This window comes from Rhinopithecus bieti, unplaced genomic scaffold (assembly GCF_001698545.2).
Source record: "Rhinopithecus bieti isolate Rb0 unplaced genomic scaffold, ASM169854v2 scaffold_20169, whole genome shotgun sequence".
Taxonomy (NCBI): Eukaryota; Metazoa; Chordata; class Mammalia; order Primates; family Cercopithecidae; genus Rhinopithecus; species Rhinopithecus bieti.
Window position 1 is genome coordinate 2,223,432 of NW_016810766.1, and position 13,851 is coordinate 2,237,282.

The 13,851-nt window shown below is 35.4% G+C and overlaps 1 protein-coding gene across 1 annotated transcript in view; it reads left to right on the forward strand.

Annotated features, from left to right (window-relative positions):
* LOC108542669 (adhesion G protein-coupled receptor L3) overlaps positions 1-13,851 on the forward strand; it is a gene marked incomplete at its 3' end in the record, with an annotated part of 115,669 nt that overhangs the window by 15,444 nt on the left and 86,374 nt on the right. Inside the window, exons 4-5 of the mRNA XM_017892774.1 lie at positions 7,854-8,039; positions 11,290-11,328. Coding sequence (XP_017748263.1) covers positions 7,854-8,039; positions 11,290-11,328 — 225 coding nt within the window. The remainder of the gene's footprint in view (positions 1-7,853; positions 8,040-11,289; positions 11,329-13,851) is intronic.

The following is a 13,851-nucleotide window of genomic DNA, read 5'->3' on the forward strand; positions in this document are numbered from 1 at the left end:
ATATATATATATATATATATATTTGTATGGAAATAAGATCATTATAGTCTACAATAACTGGAGTAAGAGAAGTAAACAGGGTGATCAGAAAGAGATTCACTTTGGATGCCACTGGAGAGGATGTGGGCCGTGACAGCTGGACAGAAAATGTGGCCATGAAACTGAATTGGGAGCAGCTATGGGAGAAATCAGTTAATGGTACCACCGTGGAGTTAGGAAAACCAGAAACCCAAGGATGGCTTTTGCTGCCTCCCTTTCCTTCACCTCCTGCACCCAGTCAGACACTAGTCCTGTCACGTGTAACTGTAAATTCCTCTCAGGCCAGGCCACTGCTTTTTACTTCTCTCCATACCCACTACCCCAATCCATAGCAGTTTCTCCTCACCCAGGTCTCCTTTCATTCACTCCTGAACCCTCTAATGCTTTCCCCTGAATTTGACTTCAAATACAAACCTAATTAGGCATATCCCATGTAAGCTCTTCAGGACCTTCCCATTATTCTTAACATAATTCCCCAAACCTTCATCATAACTTCTAAACCAGAACTACTTAATCCTGTCCTTGCTCACCTCTCCAGCTGCCTAAACTCCAGATATGGTGCCCTTTGTGCAATTTCCCTAAGACTGCATGCCCCTCCCTCCTAAAAGCTGTTGCCTCTGCCCAGATGCCCCCACCCACATCCCAATCTAATTTCTTCTTTCTGTTCCATCTCAAATTAAACATTCTTCCTCAGAGAAGCATTTCTATGCCAGGTTAAAATGTCTTCAAACTACTCTACCACACTGGGATTCTGTATTGCTCTCAACAAAATTAAAATTATATATTTGTACAGTTAAATTTTTAATAACTATTTCCATGGCTAGTATATAAACTCCCTCTCATTAGAAAGCATTTTATTCAACACTGACCTTAGCACAGGGCTATAGAGATTCAAATGTTTATCAAAGAACAAATGAATAAATAGGCTGAATGAACAATCATTGAAATAATAGATGGATGGATAAGCAGATGGAGATAGCTAGACAAAAACATACGGATATGCAGGTAGCAATATTGGATTCTGAAAGTGTAAAAAATGTTTTTTTCTTCTTATCGTACCTAGTACTATGTCTACTCAAGCCATGTTTATTCTAGATCTTACTTTTTATGTATCATATTCTTGGCTTATTCTTTCCCCTCAATAGCACCGATTAGTATTCCGTTGTACCTTGTATCCCTCGACTTATCTTTTAAGATTTCACTTGGTGGTTACTTCTTCTTGCCGTCCCTCAGCTTTCTGGTTGTTCTCTATTCCCATAATACCTCATACACATTCCTGTCACAACAACTGAATTGTTGTGAACTCATATGATCTTTTACGCACCTCACCCCAACCCCATGAGTGCAAGAGTTGTATAAGATTCATCTTTATTTCCTCAGGAAATAACAAGTGTGCAAAGAATCATTGAAAGAATGAAACATTTTTGCTATGATTTATTCACTTTAAGATGAAGAGAGGGCCTGTAGTCCCACCTACTTGGGAAGCTGAAGCAGGAGGACTGCTCGAGGCCAGGAGTTCAAGGTTGCAGTTAGCTGTGATTGTGCTGCTGCACTCCAGCTTGGGAAACAGAAAAAAAAAAAAAAAAAAAAGAATAGAGGGTCAGAAAATAATTTGTTATAGCAGTTTTATTTTACCCTAAAAGGTACTTGTCATATTTTACTATAAACATATTTATTTCTTTATTCATTAAAGACAAGGTCTTACTCTGTACTCTGTCACCCAGGCTGGAGTGCTGTGGCATGGCCATGACTCCCTATAGCCTTAACTTCCCAGGATGAAACAATTCTCCCACCTCAATCTCTCAAGTAGCAGGGACCACTGTGGGCCCTGAGAATTTTTTTTTTTTTAATTTTGTAGACGTGGGGCTTCCCTATGTTGCCCAGGCTGGTCTCCAGCTCCTGAGCTCAAGTGATCTTCCTGCATTGGTCTCCCAAAGTACTGGGATTACAGGTGTGAGCCACCATGCCTAGCCTACAAATATTTTTATAACCTATTTGCACTTCAGTTTTTTTTCCTTCCAACATTTTTGTTGTTAAACATTGAATTCCAGGGCTCTTTTGAAGGATTAAGTTTATCGTTCACAAACAACAACAACAACAACAAAAAGCCCACTCTTGAATGCTAAAATACAGTTACTATTTATAAGAGAATCCATTAGTGATTTTCTTATTTTACTTATTGATTTATAAAACTACACTGTTGTTGACACATATATGGACAGATGAATTTGCCTGGCTGTTTTTTGTAGAGATGGGGTTTCAATGTGTTGCCCAGGCTGGTCTTGAACTACTGAGCTCAAGTGATCTGCCCACCTCAGGCTCCCAAAGTGTTAGGATTACAGGTGTGAGCCATGCACCTGGCCTTCATTATTATCTTTTGTATTGAGAACAATTACATTTTGACTTGTTGGTCATCTACATTTTCAACTTTTTCATTACTGCACATAAAGAAAATGTTTAATTTTTTTCCGCCCTCTTATATTGATAAATTTTTATATAAGGGAATTACATAGGCCTTCTTTTCCACCTTTTCATTTCCCACTCCAATAATGTAATAATTCATATTGAAAACTATACTTGTATAACTACACAGAAAAAAAAAAGAAATGAAATTACAATAGGAACATACCAGTACCATTATTTTATTTTTTTCTCTATTTGATGACTAATTTTGCTATTCATAATGATCACCGATAGATGTAACTAAAGTCTATACTTGTATCCTTAGTTTTGAAGATGTATTGATGAAGAAAAAAGGATTACCTAATTTAGTAGATCTCAAACTTTTGTCACTGTAGTATATTTAAGTGAATCATAAAACCTCAGAGGTCCATCAAACTGACTTTTTTTCTTATAGAAGTGATATTGTGTGGTGACAAAGACAGAGAAAGAAACTTAATAATAATAATAACAAAATAATTACATAAGAACCCATGATTAACAAAATAAAACAATAGTAATTCTACAAACATATTCATTATTATAAGAGTATAATAGGTGAAAAATTATAACCTGCAAGACACTATGAATGGCACATTAATTAAAATAATGTCCCTTTGGAAAATTATAGGAATTCCAGCTATCTTAGATATCTCTATGCCCAGTGGGGGAGTTTTGCAAAGTATCAGTTGTATCAGGTGTCCAGACTTCTTGATGGAATATTGAATTTGAATACTTACACTATACTAGCATCTCACTAAATTAATTAATGAACACTGAATTTTAGAATGTGTTACTTGATTTACTATAATATCAGTAAGTAGCCCTAATTTATGTACAGAAATTTAAATGTATGGACTTTAATCACATTTATATCACCTTATGAACACTTAAAAGTACATTCATGACCCACCAGTGGGCCACGAGTGCTACTTTGATCTACATTGAATTTGTTACATACATATCCTTGAACCCTATAATGTATTCCTTTTAGTCTTACAAGTATTTTAGGTAAAAAGACCCTGACCATGTTTTACAAATTTCTTATACTCAGTCCTGATATTTTCTATTTTAAGAATTTCTTGAAAGTTGGACCAGGTGCAGTGGCTCACGCCTGTGATCTCGGCACTTTGGGAGGTCAAGGCAGGCTGATGGCTTGAGATCAGGAGTTCGAGACCAGCCTGGCCAACATGGCGAAACCTAATCTCTACTGAAAATACAAAAATTAGCTGGGCATGGTGGCATGTACCTGTAATCCCAGCTACTCAGAGACCAAGGCATGAGAATCTCTTGAACTGGGGAGGCAGAGGTTGCAGTGAGCTGAGATCATGCCACTGCTCTCCAGCCTCAGAGACAGAGGAAGACTCTGTCTCAAAAAAAAAAAAAAAAAAAAAAAAAAATTATAGAAAGTATTGATTATATAAATCATATTGTTTAACATATTTTTTTTCAGGTAAAATTTAACATGTATAGGTAGGGATTTTTCTTTTGATTCTCCCTTTTTAGGCTTTGTTCTATATATTTAAATATATAGAAATGCACATATATAAATAAACACAAATATTGTACATATTATTTATTTTTCCCAAGTAGCATATTTACAGTTACTTATGTAGTGTGTTTATATTTCTCAATAGCATGCAAATATTTATTAGCATGTGTATGTAAATAACTTTCATATCTGCATTTATTTTAACTCAACAATATAGCCTGAAGATTAATCTTCACATTATTGATCTCATTCGTAATTTTAAATTGTTGGATAATATTTCATGGTATGGAATATTTCATGGATCAGATGATCAGATAGTAGTGAATTATCAGAATTTATTAACATTAATGTCAATATACTTGCTATACAACCTCCTCACTGCCAAATTTGACTGGCTTAATTAAAAAAATTTAAAAAAAAATTCCAGGGTATGAATCTGCCTGCAGAGTTTTATATAATCATAATCCATTTTATTGTTTGTCATAAACAAGCTGGAATCAACATCCTTGAACATTTCTCTTTGTATATCTGTGGGATTATTTCTTATGGTTGATACTTTGAGTTACACAGTCTTCACATGTCAAAGTTTAATGGACAGTGGTAATTTACTGTAATAGGAACAATACAACTACACACTACCAATAGTAGTTTATGGAGGTGATATTCGTTGAAACAAACCCTTGCCACCACTTAATGATATTAAACCTTTTTTGTTTTGTTTTGTTTTGTTTTGTTTTGTTTTTACTTTTTGAGTTAGGCTTTTCTATATACATGAGAATATGACTGAAAATAATTTAGGTATTCTAATCAGTTTAATTAATTTATTGTTTCTTTAACATTCAATCCTGATACAAACGCTAAGCATCCCAAGTAGATCATGATAACCGATAACCTACCTATTTAAAGAAGAGTTTTACTTGTCCCCCTTTTAGCTTTCTGAATACCCATTAGTGAAAAAACTTACAGAGAGTATGGCTTTCTCTTTGTGTTCCCATTTTCTGTGTTGGACTGCCTTTAAAAAGGGGAAGAAAATAATTTTGCACATAATGACACTATTATATATTTAAATAGTAATGATGTTACAGGAAAAGGCTTCGGATCCAGACCCCAAGAGGGGGCTTTTGGATCTTGCCCAAGAAAGAATTTAGGGCGAGTCCGCAGTGCAAAGCAAAAGCAAGTTGATTAAGAAAGTACAGTGGTGAAAGGATAGCTATTCCATAGGCAGTGTAGGACGTTCCCAAAAGTAAGAGGAGGAATGCATCCACCCTAGGTAAAATGCTTGTGTACGTATATTTTTTCTATTTAGTTAGTTAGTTAGTTAGTTAGTTAGTTAGTTTGTTTTTGAGGTAAGAGTCTGGCTCTGTCACCCAGGCTGGAGTGCAGTGGTGCAATCTGAGCTCAGGGCAACCTCCGCCTCCTGGGTTCAAGCAATTCTCCTGCCTCAGTCTCCCAAGTAGCTGGGATTACAGGCACTCACCACCATGCCTGGCTAATTTTTGTATTTTTACTAGAGACGGGGTGTCATCATGTTGGCCAAGCTGGCGTCAAACTCCTGACCTCGTGATACACCCGCCTCAGCCTCCCAAAGTGCTGGAATAACAGGCATGAGCCACCGTGCCCAGCCCAGTGCTTGTATATGTGTGTGTGTGTGTATGTGTGTGTGTGTATTTATATACGAGATAAAAAGAGATACTGGGGAGATGTGCTGTGCTCCAAGGGTTTGTGATAAAGCGTTAATTTTCTTTTCTGTCTTTTTTTTTTTTTTTTTTTTGATAGGCAGTCTTGCTCTGTCACCCAGGCTGGAGTGCAGTGGCACGATCTCGGCTCACTGCAAGCTTCGCCTCCCGTATTCATGCCATTCTCCTGCCTCAGCCTCCCGAGTATCTGGGACTAAGGGCATCTGGCACCACACCCGGCTAATTTATTGTATTTTTAGTAGAGACGGGTTTTCCCCATGTTGGCCAGGATGGTCTCGATCTCCTGACTTTGTGATCCGCCCGCCTCAGCCTCCCAAAGTGCTGGGAGCCACCGCCCCCGGCTACTTTTCTGAATTACTATATTTTGCAAAAATTGATATTACTGTCTTTAAAGCAAAATTAGGAATGCCTTTGTTCTCTAGATATCGTGATATCTCCCAAGGCTGGGTCTGTTTAGCAAACATTACTAGTTTGTTCCCTTAACCATAAATATCTAGAAACTAGGAATGCCTAACTTTCTGAGAATGCAAGTCAGCAAGTCCCGGCCTCATTTTCTTAGCCCTCACTCAAAATGCAGTTACTATGGTTGGAAGGCCTCTGACAGTAGGACAGATTAAAGTTTGAAAAGATAACATCAAATTATTAACAAACTCCTAGAGACTTGCAACTATAATCTCAGCGTTTAGGAGGCCAAAGTGGAAGGATAGCATAAGACCAGGAGCCCCATCTCTACAAAAAAAAAAAAAAAAAAATTAGCCATGCATAGTGGGTGCACACCCATAGTCCCAGCTACTTTGGAGGATGAGCTGGGAGGATGCCTTGAGCCCAGGAGTTCAAGGTTACAGTGAACTGTGATGAGCTATGATTGTGCCCCTGAACTTCTTCAGCCTGGGTGACAGTGAGATCTGTCTTACTAAAGGGAAAAAAAAAAAAAAAAGCTGGGCGCGGTGGCTCATGCCTGTAATCCCAGCACTTTGGGAGCCCGAGACGGGTAGATTACCTAAGGTCAGGAGTTCAAAACCAGCCTGGCCAACATGGTGAAACCCCATCTCTACTAAAAAATGCAAAAATTAGCTGAGTGTGGTGGCAGGCATTTGTAATCCCAGCTACTCGGGAGGCTGGGGCAGGAGAATCGCTTGAACCCGGGAGGCAGAGGTTGCAGTGAGCCGAGAGATTGCGCCATTGCACTTCATCCTGGGTGACAAAGGCGAAACTCTGTCTCAAAAATAAATAAATAAATAAATAAATAAATAAATAAATAAATACTCTCTAGAAAGTGAGAATATAGAAAGGTGAAATAGAGGTGTTCATTATTTTACTTTGGACACTTTTATTTATTTAGTGTAAATGTGTGATAGTCCTGTTTTACTTTTTTAATTTCAAAACAAAGAAGAGTATGACTTGGGAAATTACACTTATTTACTCATTCTTGTTTCTTCTTTCTTGTTTCTCATGACTTTCTTACCAATTAATATATATTCCTATCTTTGAATTACCCATGGCTAACAAATTTGTTCTAGTGATGATGATGTATTAGGTCTTTATCTATTTTAATATTTTTGGAGTGTTGACAATTTGACATATTCTTGTAGAATGTACTTGAAAAATCAGCATGTACTTTCAGAGAAAAAAAATACTGGAAACTAAGCAATAACATACCGGGAGAGAAATTCCTTATTCAGTTAGTAAGAAGACGAAAATCACTTTGAAAAGCCCAGATTTTATTTCTGGTAGAATTTTCACAGAGCTTAGCAGCTGATGAGTATTCACTGTGAACTAAGTGCTAAACTAGACACAAAGGAAAATGTGTACGTGCCTCTGAAAACTTACAATGTGGTTGGGGATCCACAACACACAAGCAACTAAGTCAACTTTAGAAACTCACAGAGAAAACCATAGGGCAACCTTAGACTTAACTACCCAAATAGATAATTGAGGTAAACATGAATTTTCAAAGTAAGTTTCCTCAGGAGGAACTTTCTGAAGACATGAGTTTAAAGTCAAGTTTTGAAGAAAAATATGAATTCGCAGGAAAAATTGGGGAGTGTATTCCAGATGAAGATGGAGTTTAACAACTATTTCTTGAATCAGTCATTACAATTACATGCAAACATGATCATTGAAAGAAACCAATAAAAGTATTTATGTGAGATCTCTTTCCTTTGTATTCTGTTTAAAAATTATAGTTGAAATCTGGTGAGACAGCTGCCAACATTGCTAGAGAGCTGGCTGAACAGACAAGAAATCACTTGAATGCTGGGGACATCAGCTACTCTGTCCGGGCCATGGATCAGCTGGTAGGCCTCCTAGATGTACAACTTCGGAACTTGACCCCAGGTGGAAAAGATAGCGCTGCCCGGAGTTTGAACAAGGTAAGGACTCCAATTATGTGTGTGTGTGTGTGTGTGTGTGTGTGTGTGTGTGTGTGTGACTGTGTGTGTGTGTATGTCTTTAAAGTTTTCATAAAATTAGAAAGACTTCACTGCTTAATTTTCCCCCTTCTATAGAATATAATCATTATAAAGAGAATCAACAGTTATTTTCAATTCCTTTGTTATTTCATTATAATAGAACTACGTTGTTCTTAATCTAAAGAAATGGTAAATGATGATTTCTCTCTATATATTTTGAATTTATAATTCTGTTTTCCATGGCAGTTATTCTGGTATGCTAAATTCAGAGAGGGTTAATGTACATAAACTCAGTTTCTTTTTTCTTTCAAACTTTTATGTTAAGATAATTTGACAATGAAACAAATGTCTAATCAATAAGTAAGACTTTAGAACATAATAACAAGAGATATTACAGATCTTCTTCTGGAAGGATGGAATGATCTCTTAAATCCATTATAGATTATTTAAAAACTGAGATAATTTACCCTAATAAAACTTTTAAAAAATTCATAAGGCAAGTAATTAAGTTTAATTTCTGCTTCCTTTTGACTTTGAAATCACTCAGATTTTGTATCACTAACATTAAAATGTTAAATGCTTAAATATTTTCCAGGCAAATCTTGAATTTAAGTAAAAAAATTATTTATGTTTTACACTTCAGGGAAAATAACATTTTTATGAATTTTCATTTATATTGGTATATAAATGAAATACGACATTTATTTACATAAGCATATAAAATATATTTTATATATTTATAAATAATATAATTTACTTATGTAACAAAATATCACATGGTGAATTAACCCTATGGTAAAACATATTAGCATAGCTACCTTCAAATGACATGTGTTCCCTGACTGGCTGGCATTTGTGTAGTAGAGATGTTCAATGATTGAAACTGAATTTTAGGGCCTTGAATACCATGATAGCCTTACTACTTTATAAAAGAAGAATTTGACATTGCCAGATTAATATTCCTCTATGGAATTCACTAAAAGAACATTCTCGTTTAGAATGAAAATGACTGCAAAGTAGTCTTTTAATATGTTTAGTTCTTCTGTGTCTTACTAGGTTAAGAATTTCACTCATCAAAAGGAAATACATTTTCTAAATAATGATTATTCAACACAGAAAAGCCAGGTATTTTATCTGGCAAACAGTTTTGTTTGTTTGTTTGTTTTTTGTTTGTTTTGTTTTGCAATTTCATCTACAGAAAACAGGTACAGTTTTATTATTCGATAAAAATTATTATTTTTTTTCATTCTGAGCATAAAGGAGTTATTTTTGTCACTTATGCCCTTGATAGAATCACAACTAATTGCTTGATGGAATATAATCCACAGCTACCTATACAATCTGGGCATGCTGTGATTTTAATGCGTTGTTGCGCAGACTGGCTGGATGCTATTAATGAATATTGCTGCCAGCTATTGCTATCATAATGTACTGGATGTAGTCATTTCTATTAATGTGTGTGTGTGTGTGTGTGTGTGTGTGTGTCTGTGTGTGTGTGTATGTCTTTAAAGTTTTCATAAAATTTGTTGGGTATAATCTATAAAATCCCAATCTATAAAATCCCTATTTATTTTTCATAGAGGTGGGTATGAAAACATTTCATTTTTTCATTGGGTCAGCCCATATTTGAGTAGCAAGTCATTCAGAAATGAAACTAAATCAGTCTTACAAAAAAACAAGTCATATCCGTAACATGACTTGTTATAGCAGTACTTTGTATCTTTATTTAAAAATGGTGTTGATGTCTGACAATATCAGGTAAAGCTGGCAATTAATGTCACATTCTAACTAGCTACAGCTAATCAGCTTGCCTACTCTGAATATCAAATAACTAAATAATGGGCAAATTTCCATTTGTGAAGCTTTTTAATGCTTTCTTTTGTTACCCATTTGGCTCTTTTCAATTGTTTATATAATGTGGTTTGTCATATGTTAATTTGCATGATGGGGTAAGGAGAAGGGAGGGCAAAGGTTATTCACATGCTTGCTGGCTTGCTCTCATTTCCTGTGGTTCCCACTTTCCCTGAAGCAGTTATAACCCATCAGATTTGAAAAGTCAACTCAGTACAAATCAACTGTGCTCTATATTGAAATTCTGGAGGGTTAGAGTCCTGCAAACTATGATGCAAGTCAGTGATCCAAATGACAGCCCTGGTAATTTACTTGCATTCATTCCTCACTTAATTCTTTAGAGGAGTAACTGCTCTATGCTCATTGAAGAATGCATGAATTAGAGTTGGGAGAGTATAAGCCACACAAAAGGCATCTGGGTAACTGCTTCTTAAAACTGGGTAATTTTCTCCTTCAACAATCAAGGCTACTAAGGAAAAAATATATATATATAGGAAAGAAGAGGAAAACCCACAAGTGAATTTATGAAATTTTAGCTCATTTATTTAAACATGGTGGATAAACTGTTATTAATTATTCATTTTATCACCAGGAAATAATGTTTGGGACATAACATGAGTTATTGCTAACCTTTTGCCCAGAAAGACATCACTCTCTATGCAAACAAACAAACAGAAATATACTTCTTATCCCACCAAAGTTTCTATCATTTGATTTTTGGTCAAAACTGTCGAAAGAAATTCTTCAAGAAATAAAAGCAGTGATTAATCAGGAGAATAATCACATTTTTTTAATCAGTAGCTAGTTACCTCTAGTATGTGCCCATTAGAATCAAAGAGTCATAATGAATGGGCATTTCTTTTTTCCTGATAAACAGAAGTTTTTGTATATATGAAGAACATATGATTTGTGGTGCACATTAACCATTTATATTATCTGTAAACCACAAATAATCTTCGAAAAATGGGTTCCAAACTTTTGATGTAATTTCCTTAACTTCATGTCTTTGTCACCCATAAATTCATAACTAACCTAATGTGAAATGAATCATTTCAGATGAATGAAGTATATTGATTTTTACTAATTTCTACTAAATGTATTCAAAGATTTCTTGCTATCATTAACAACTTCGTACCATACAGTTTTCACTTAGGTTGTTCTGAAAGGATGTTGGCTACTATTTTTCAAGCCATTGCTTGCTTACATTTTGCTGCTGCTTAGCTTTCATTTTCTTCTGAAAAGCAGTGAATGACAAAATAAGGTGTTTTGTGTAGATGTGTTCTTTTATTTTTCTTGTTTTCTTCTGTCACTAACTTGTTTTTTCTATTCTGTGTTTAATCTGCTGTCTTAATGGATTCAGCTTCAGAAAAGAGAGCGCTCTTGCAGAGCCTATGTCCAGGTACTTTCTGCGTTTTTATAAATGTGTTAAGTTGTTGAATATCTGTGTTGTGATGGCATGCATGGACACCTGATAGAAAAACGATAATGTACCTTACTGAAATAAAGGAATTTCATGGAGGGGCAGAAGGGTGGGAACAGAAAAACATAAAAGCGTTGGCAGGGCCAATGCTCTGTCAAACAAGAGGAACACAGACTAAGAAGGAGGTGCAACTTGAGGTGTGAACTTTTGCATCATCACTAAGAGGTGAGTTGGGTATAATCTATAAAATCCCAATCTATAAAATCCTTATTTATTTTTCATAGAGGTGGGTATGAAAACATTTCATTTTTTCACTGGGTCAGCCCATATTTGAGTAGCAAGTCATTCAGAAATGAAACTAAATCAGTCTTACAAAACAACAAGTAATCCAGGATACTTGAAATATCATGCTTCTGTTCCTCAGTAAAGCTGTTTATTGGCTCAAGGCATGATTGTGACTATCTTACTCTCTTACTTATTGCGAAAACTGTAATCCCAATGTAAATGCACTTTGTTTCTGGCTGACATGCTCTAATTTGTAAGCATGTTGTAATTTATAAGCAATAAACCATACCTATGTTTATGGATTTTGTATGACAGAGAACAACCTCAGAAGCAAGCTCTCTAGTTTTTGTTTTGTTTTGTTTTGTTTTATAAGAAATGAAGGAAAGAAACAAAGAAGGCAGGAGGAACAATGAAAATGTTTGGCTGTAAACTTTATTCTACATGTATACATTTCACAGCATTTTAAAAGAGAAAGTCCATCTGCATTTATAAAGAGATACCCTCAAGAACCAAATTAATGGGTATGAGATTGGCAGTTTAAAAACAAAACTTCATCAGTTAATTTGAAGGTGAACATAATATCAGGGTGTTTACTTCTTTAAACCAAAATTCTTAAGTTAGGTTGATATAAATAGTAAAAATCGATTTGTTTATTTATGCCTTTCCAGTGATCTGAATATTCACATCTGCTATCCTTCTGGGTAATATAGAATTGAGAATTGGATTTATAATGAGAAAGTGACTTAATGAGCATAAAATCATAGCGAAAGGAACTGGATAGGCTTGGGACAAACTTAGATTGTGAAAAGCACAATACAGTAGACTTTTTAATGAATGGAAATATCTCTGTGTGCCAGCTGTAATCATTTGCTTAATTCTGGCTGACAAATTCTTTTTCTTGCAGCTATGCCGTTAGTAAATTCTGTACATGACTATCTTCATATCCTCAACAATTATAAGTGAACAAAGCAAATATAATACAGTCCTTGTCTAGGATTTTACTATCTAGGAGAAAACATTGATTAATAGATGTTAGTACACTAACACTTCAGAGGAATGAAAATGCAGTTGAGTAGACTCAACTTTCTTTAGATATACTCTCATTCTGGAAATGTATACTGATCACTTTGATTGGATTTGGTGTCTTCCAAGTCTCCTGAGCAACACAAGAACACATTACAAATGTTCCCTATAAGTTGGCTAAATTTGTAGTTGGCCAAAGGTGTCTATTATGATTATGTGTGGTTTCTGTAGGGAAGGAAGTATTTCTTTTCCTGATCTATAACTAGGTTCATGACTCAGGCCCCTATAACAAAAGACAGGTTAACAAGAGAAAAACATAAAAATTTATTTTGTATAAGTTTTATGTGAGATAGCAGCATTTGGTAATGACCCCAAGAAACAGAAAAACTTGTATTTTTTATATGTAGGTTTGATAAAGAGGAGACAGTCGTGGGAAAGTGCAACTGGACAAAGGGGGAATTATCTAATGGTAGTACATTGGGGGGAACTTAGCAAGGCATTTGTTCAGATTGTTCTGGGCATCTCTGTGTTTTGAGATCCTTCCTTCCAGGTATAGGGAGATGTAAATTAGGTTGATGTAAACGCTAAAAATTAATTTGTTCATTTATGCCTTTCCAATGATCTGAATATTCACATTCCACTGTCCTTCTGGGTAGCATAGAATTGAGAATTGGACATTCTTTAAGGAGAATATTATGACCTGATTCAAGGGAAAGTTAGAAAATTCTTGCTCAGTTGTTTGATTTGCATCAGGAGAAAAAGGCAGGGTGAAGATGAGAATTACCTTCCTGCTTTTGCTGTTTTCTCAAATGCCAATGTGCCATATTTTGGAGTCACATGTTCTGAGTCTCATCAATTCTTATTACTTTAATCTCAGCATTGTTTTGCAGAATGAGCAATTAGAAACTTAAAAACGCTCATCATCACTCGCCATCAGAGAAATGCAAATCAAAACCACAATGAGATACCATCTCACACCAGTTAGAACGGCAATCATTAAGAAGTCAGGAAACAACAGGTGTTGGAGAGGATGTGGAGAAATAGGAACACTTTTACACTGTTGGTGGGATTGTAAACTAGTTCAACCATTATGGAAAACAGTATGGCAATTCCTCAAGGATCTAGAACTAGATGTACCATATGACCCAGCCATCCCACTACTGGGTATATACCCAAAGGATTATAAATTATTAT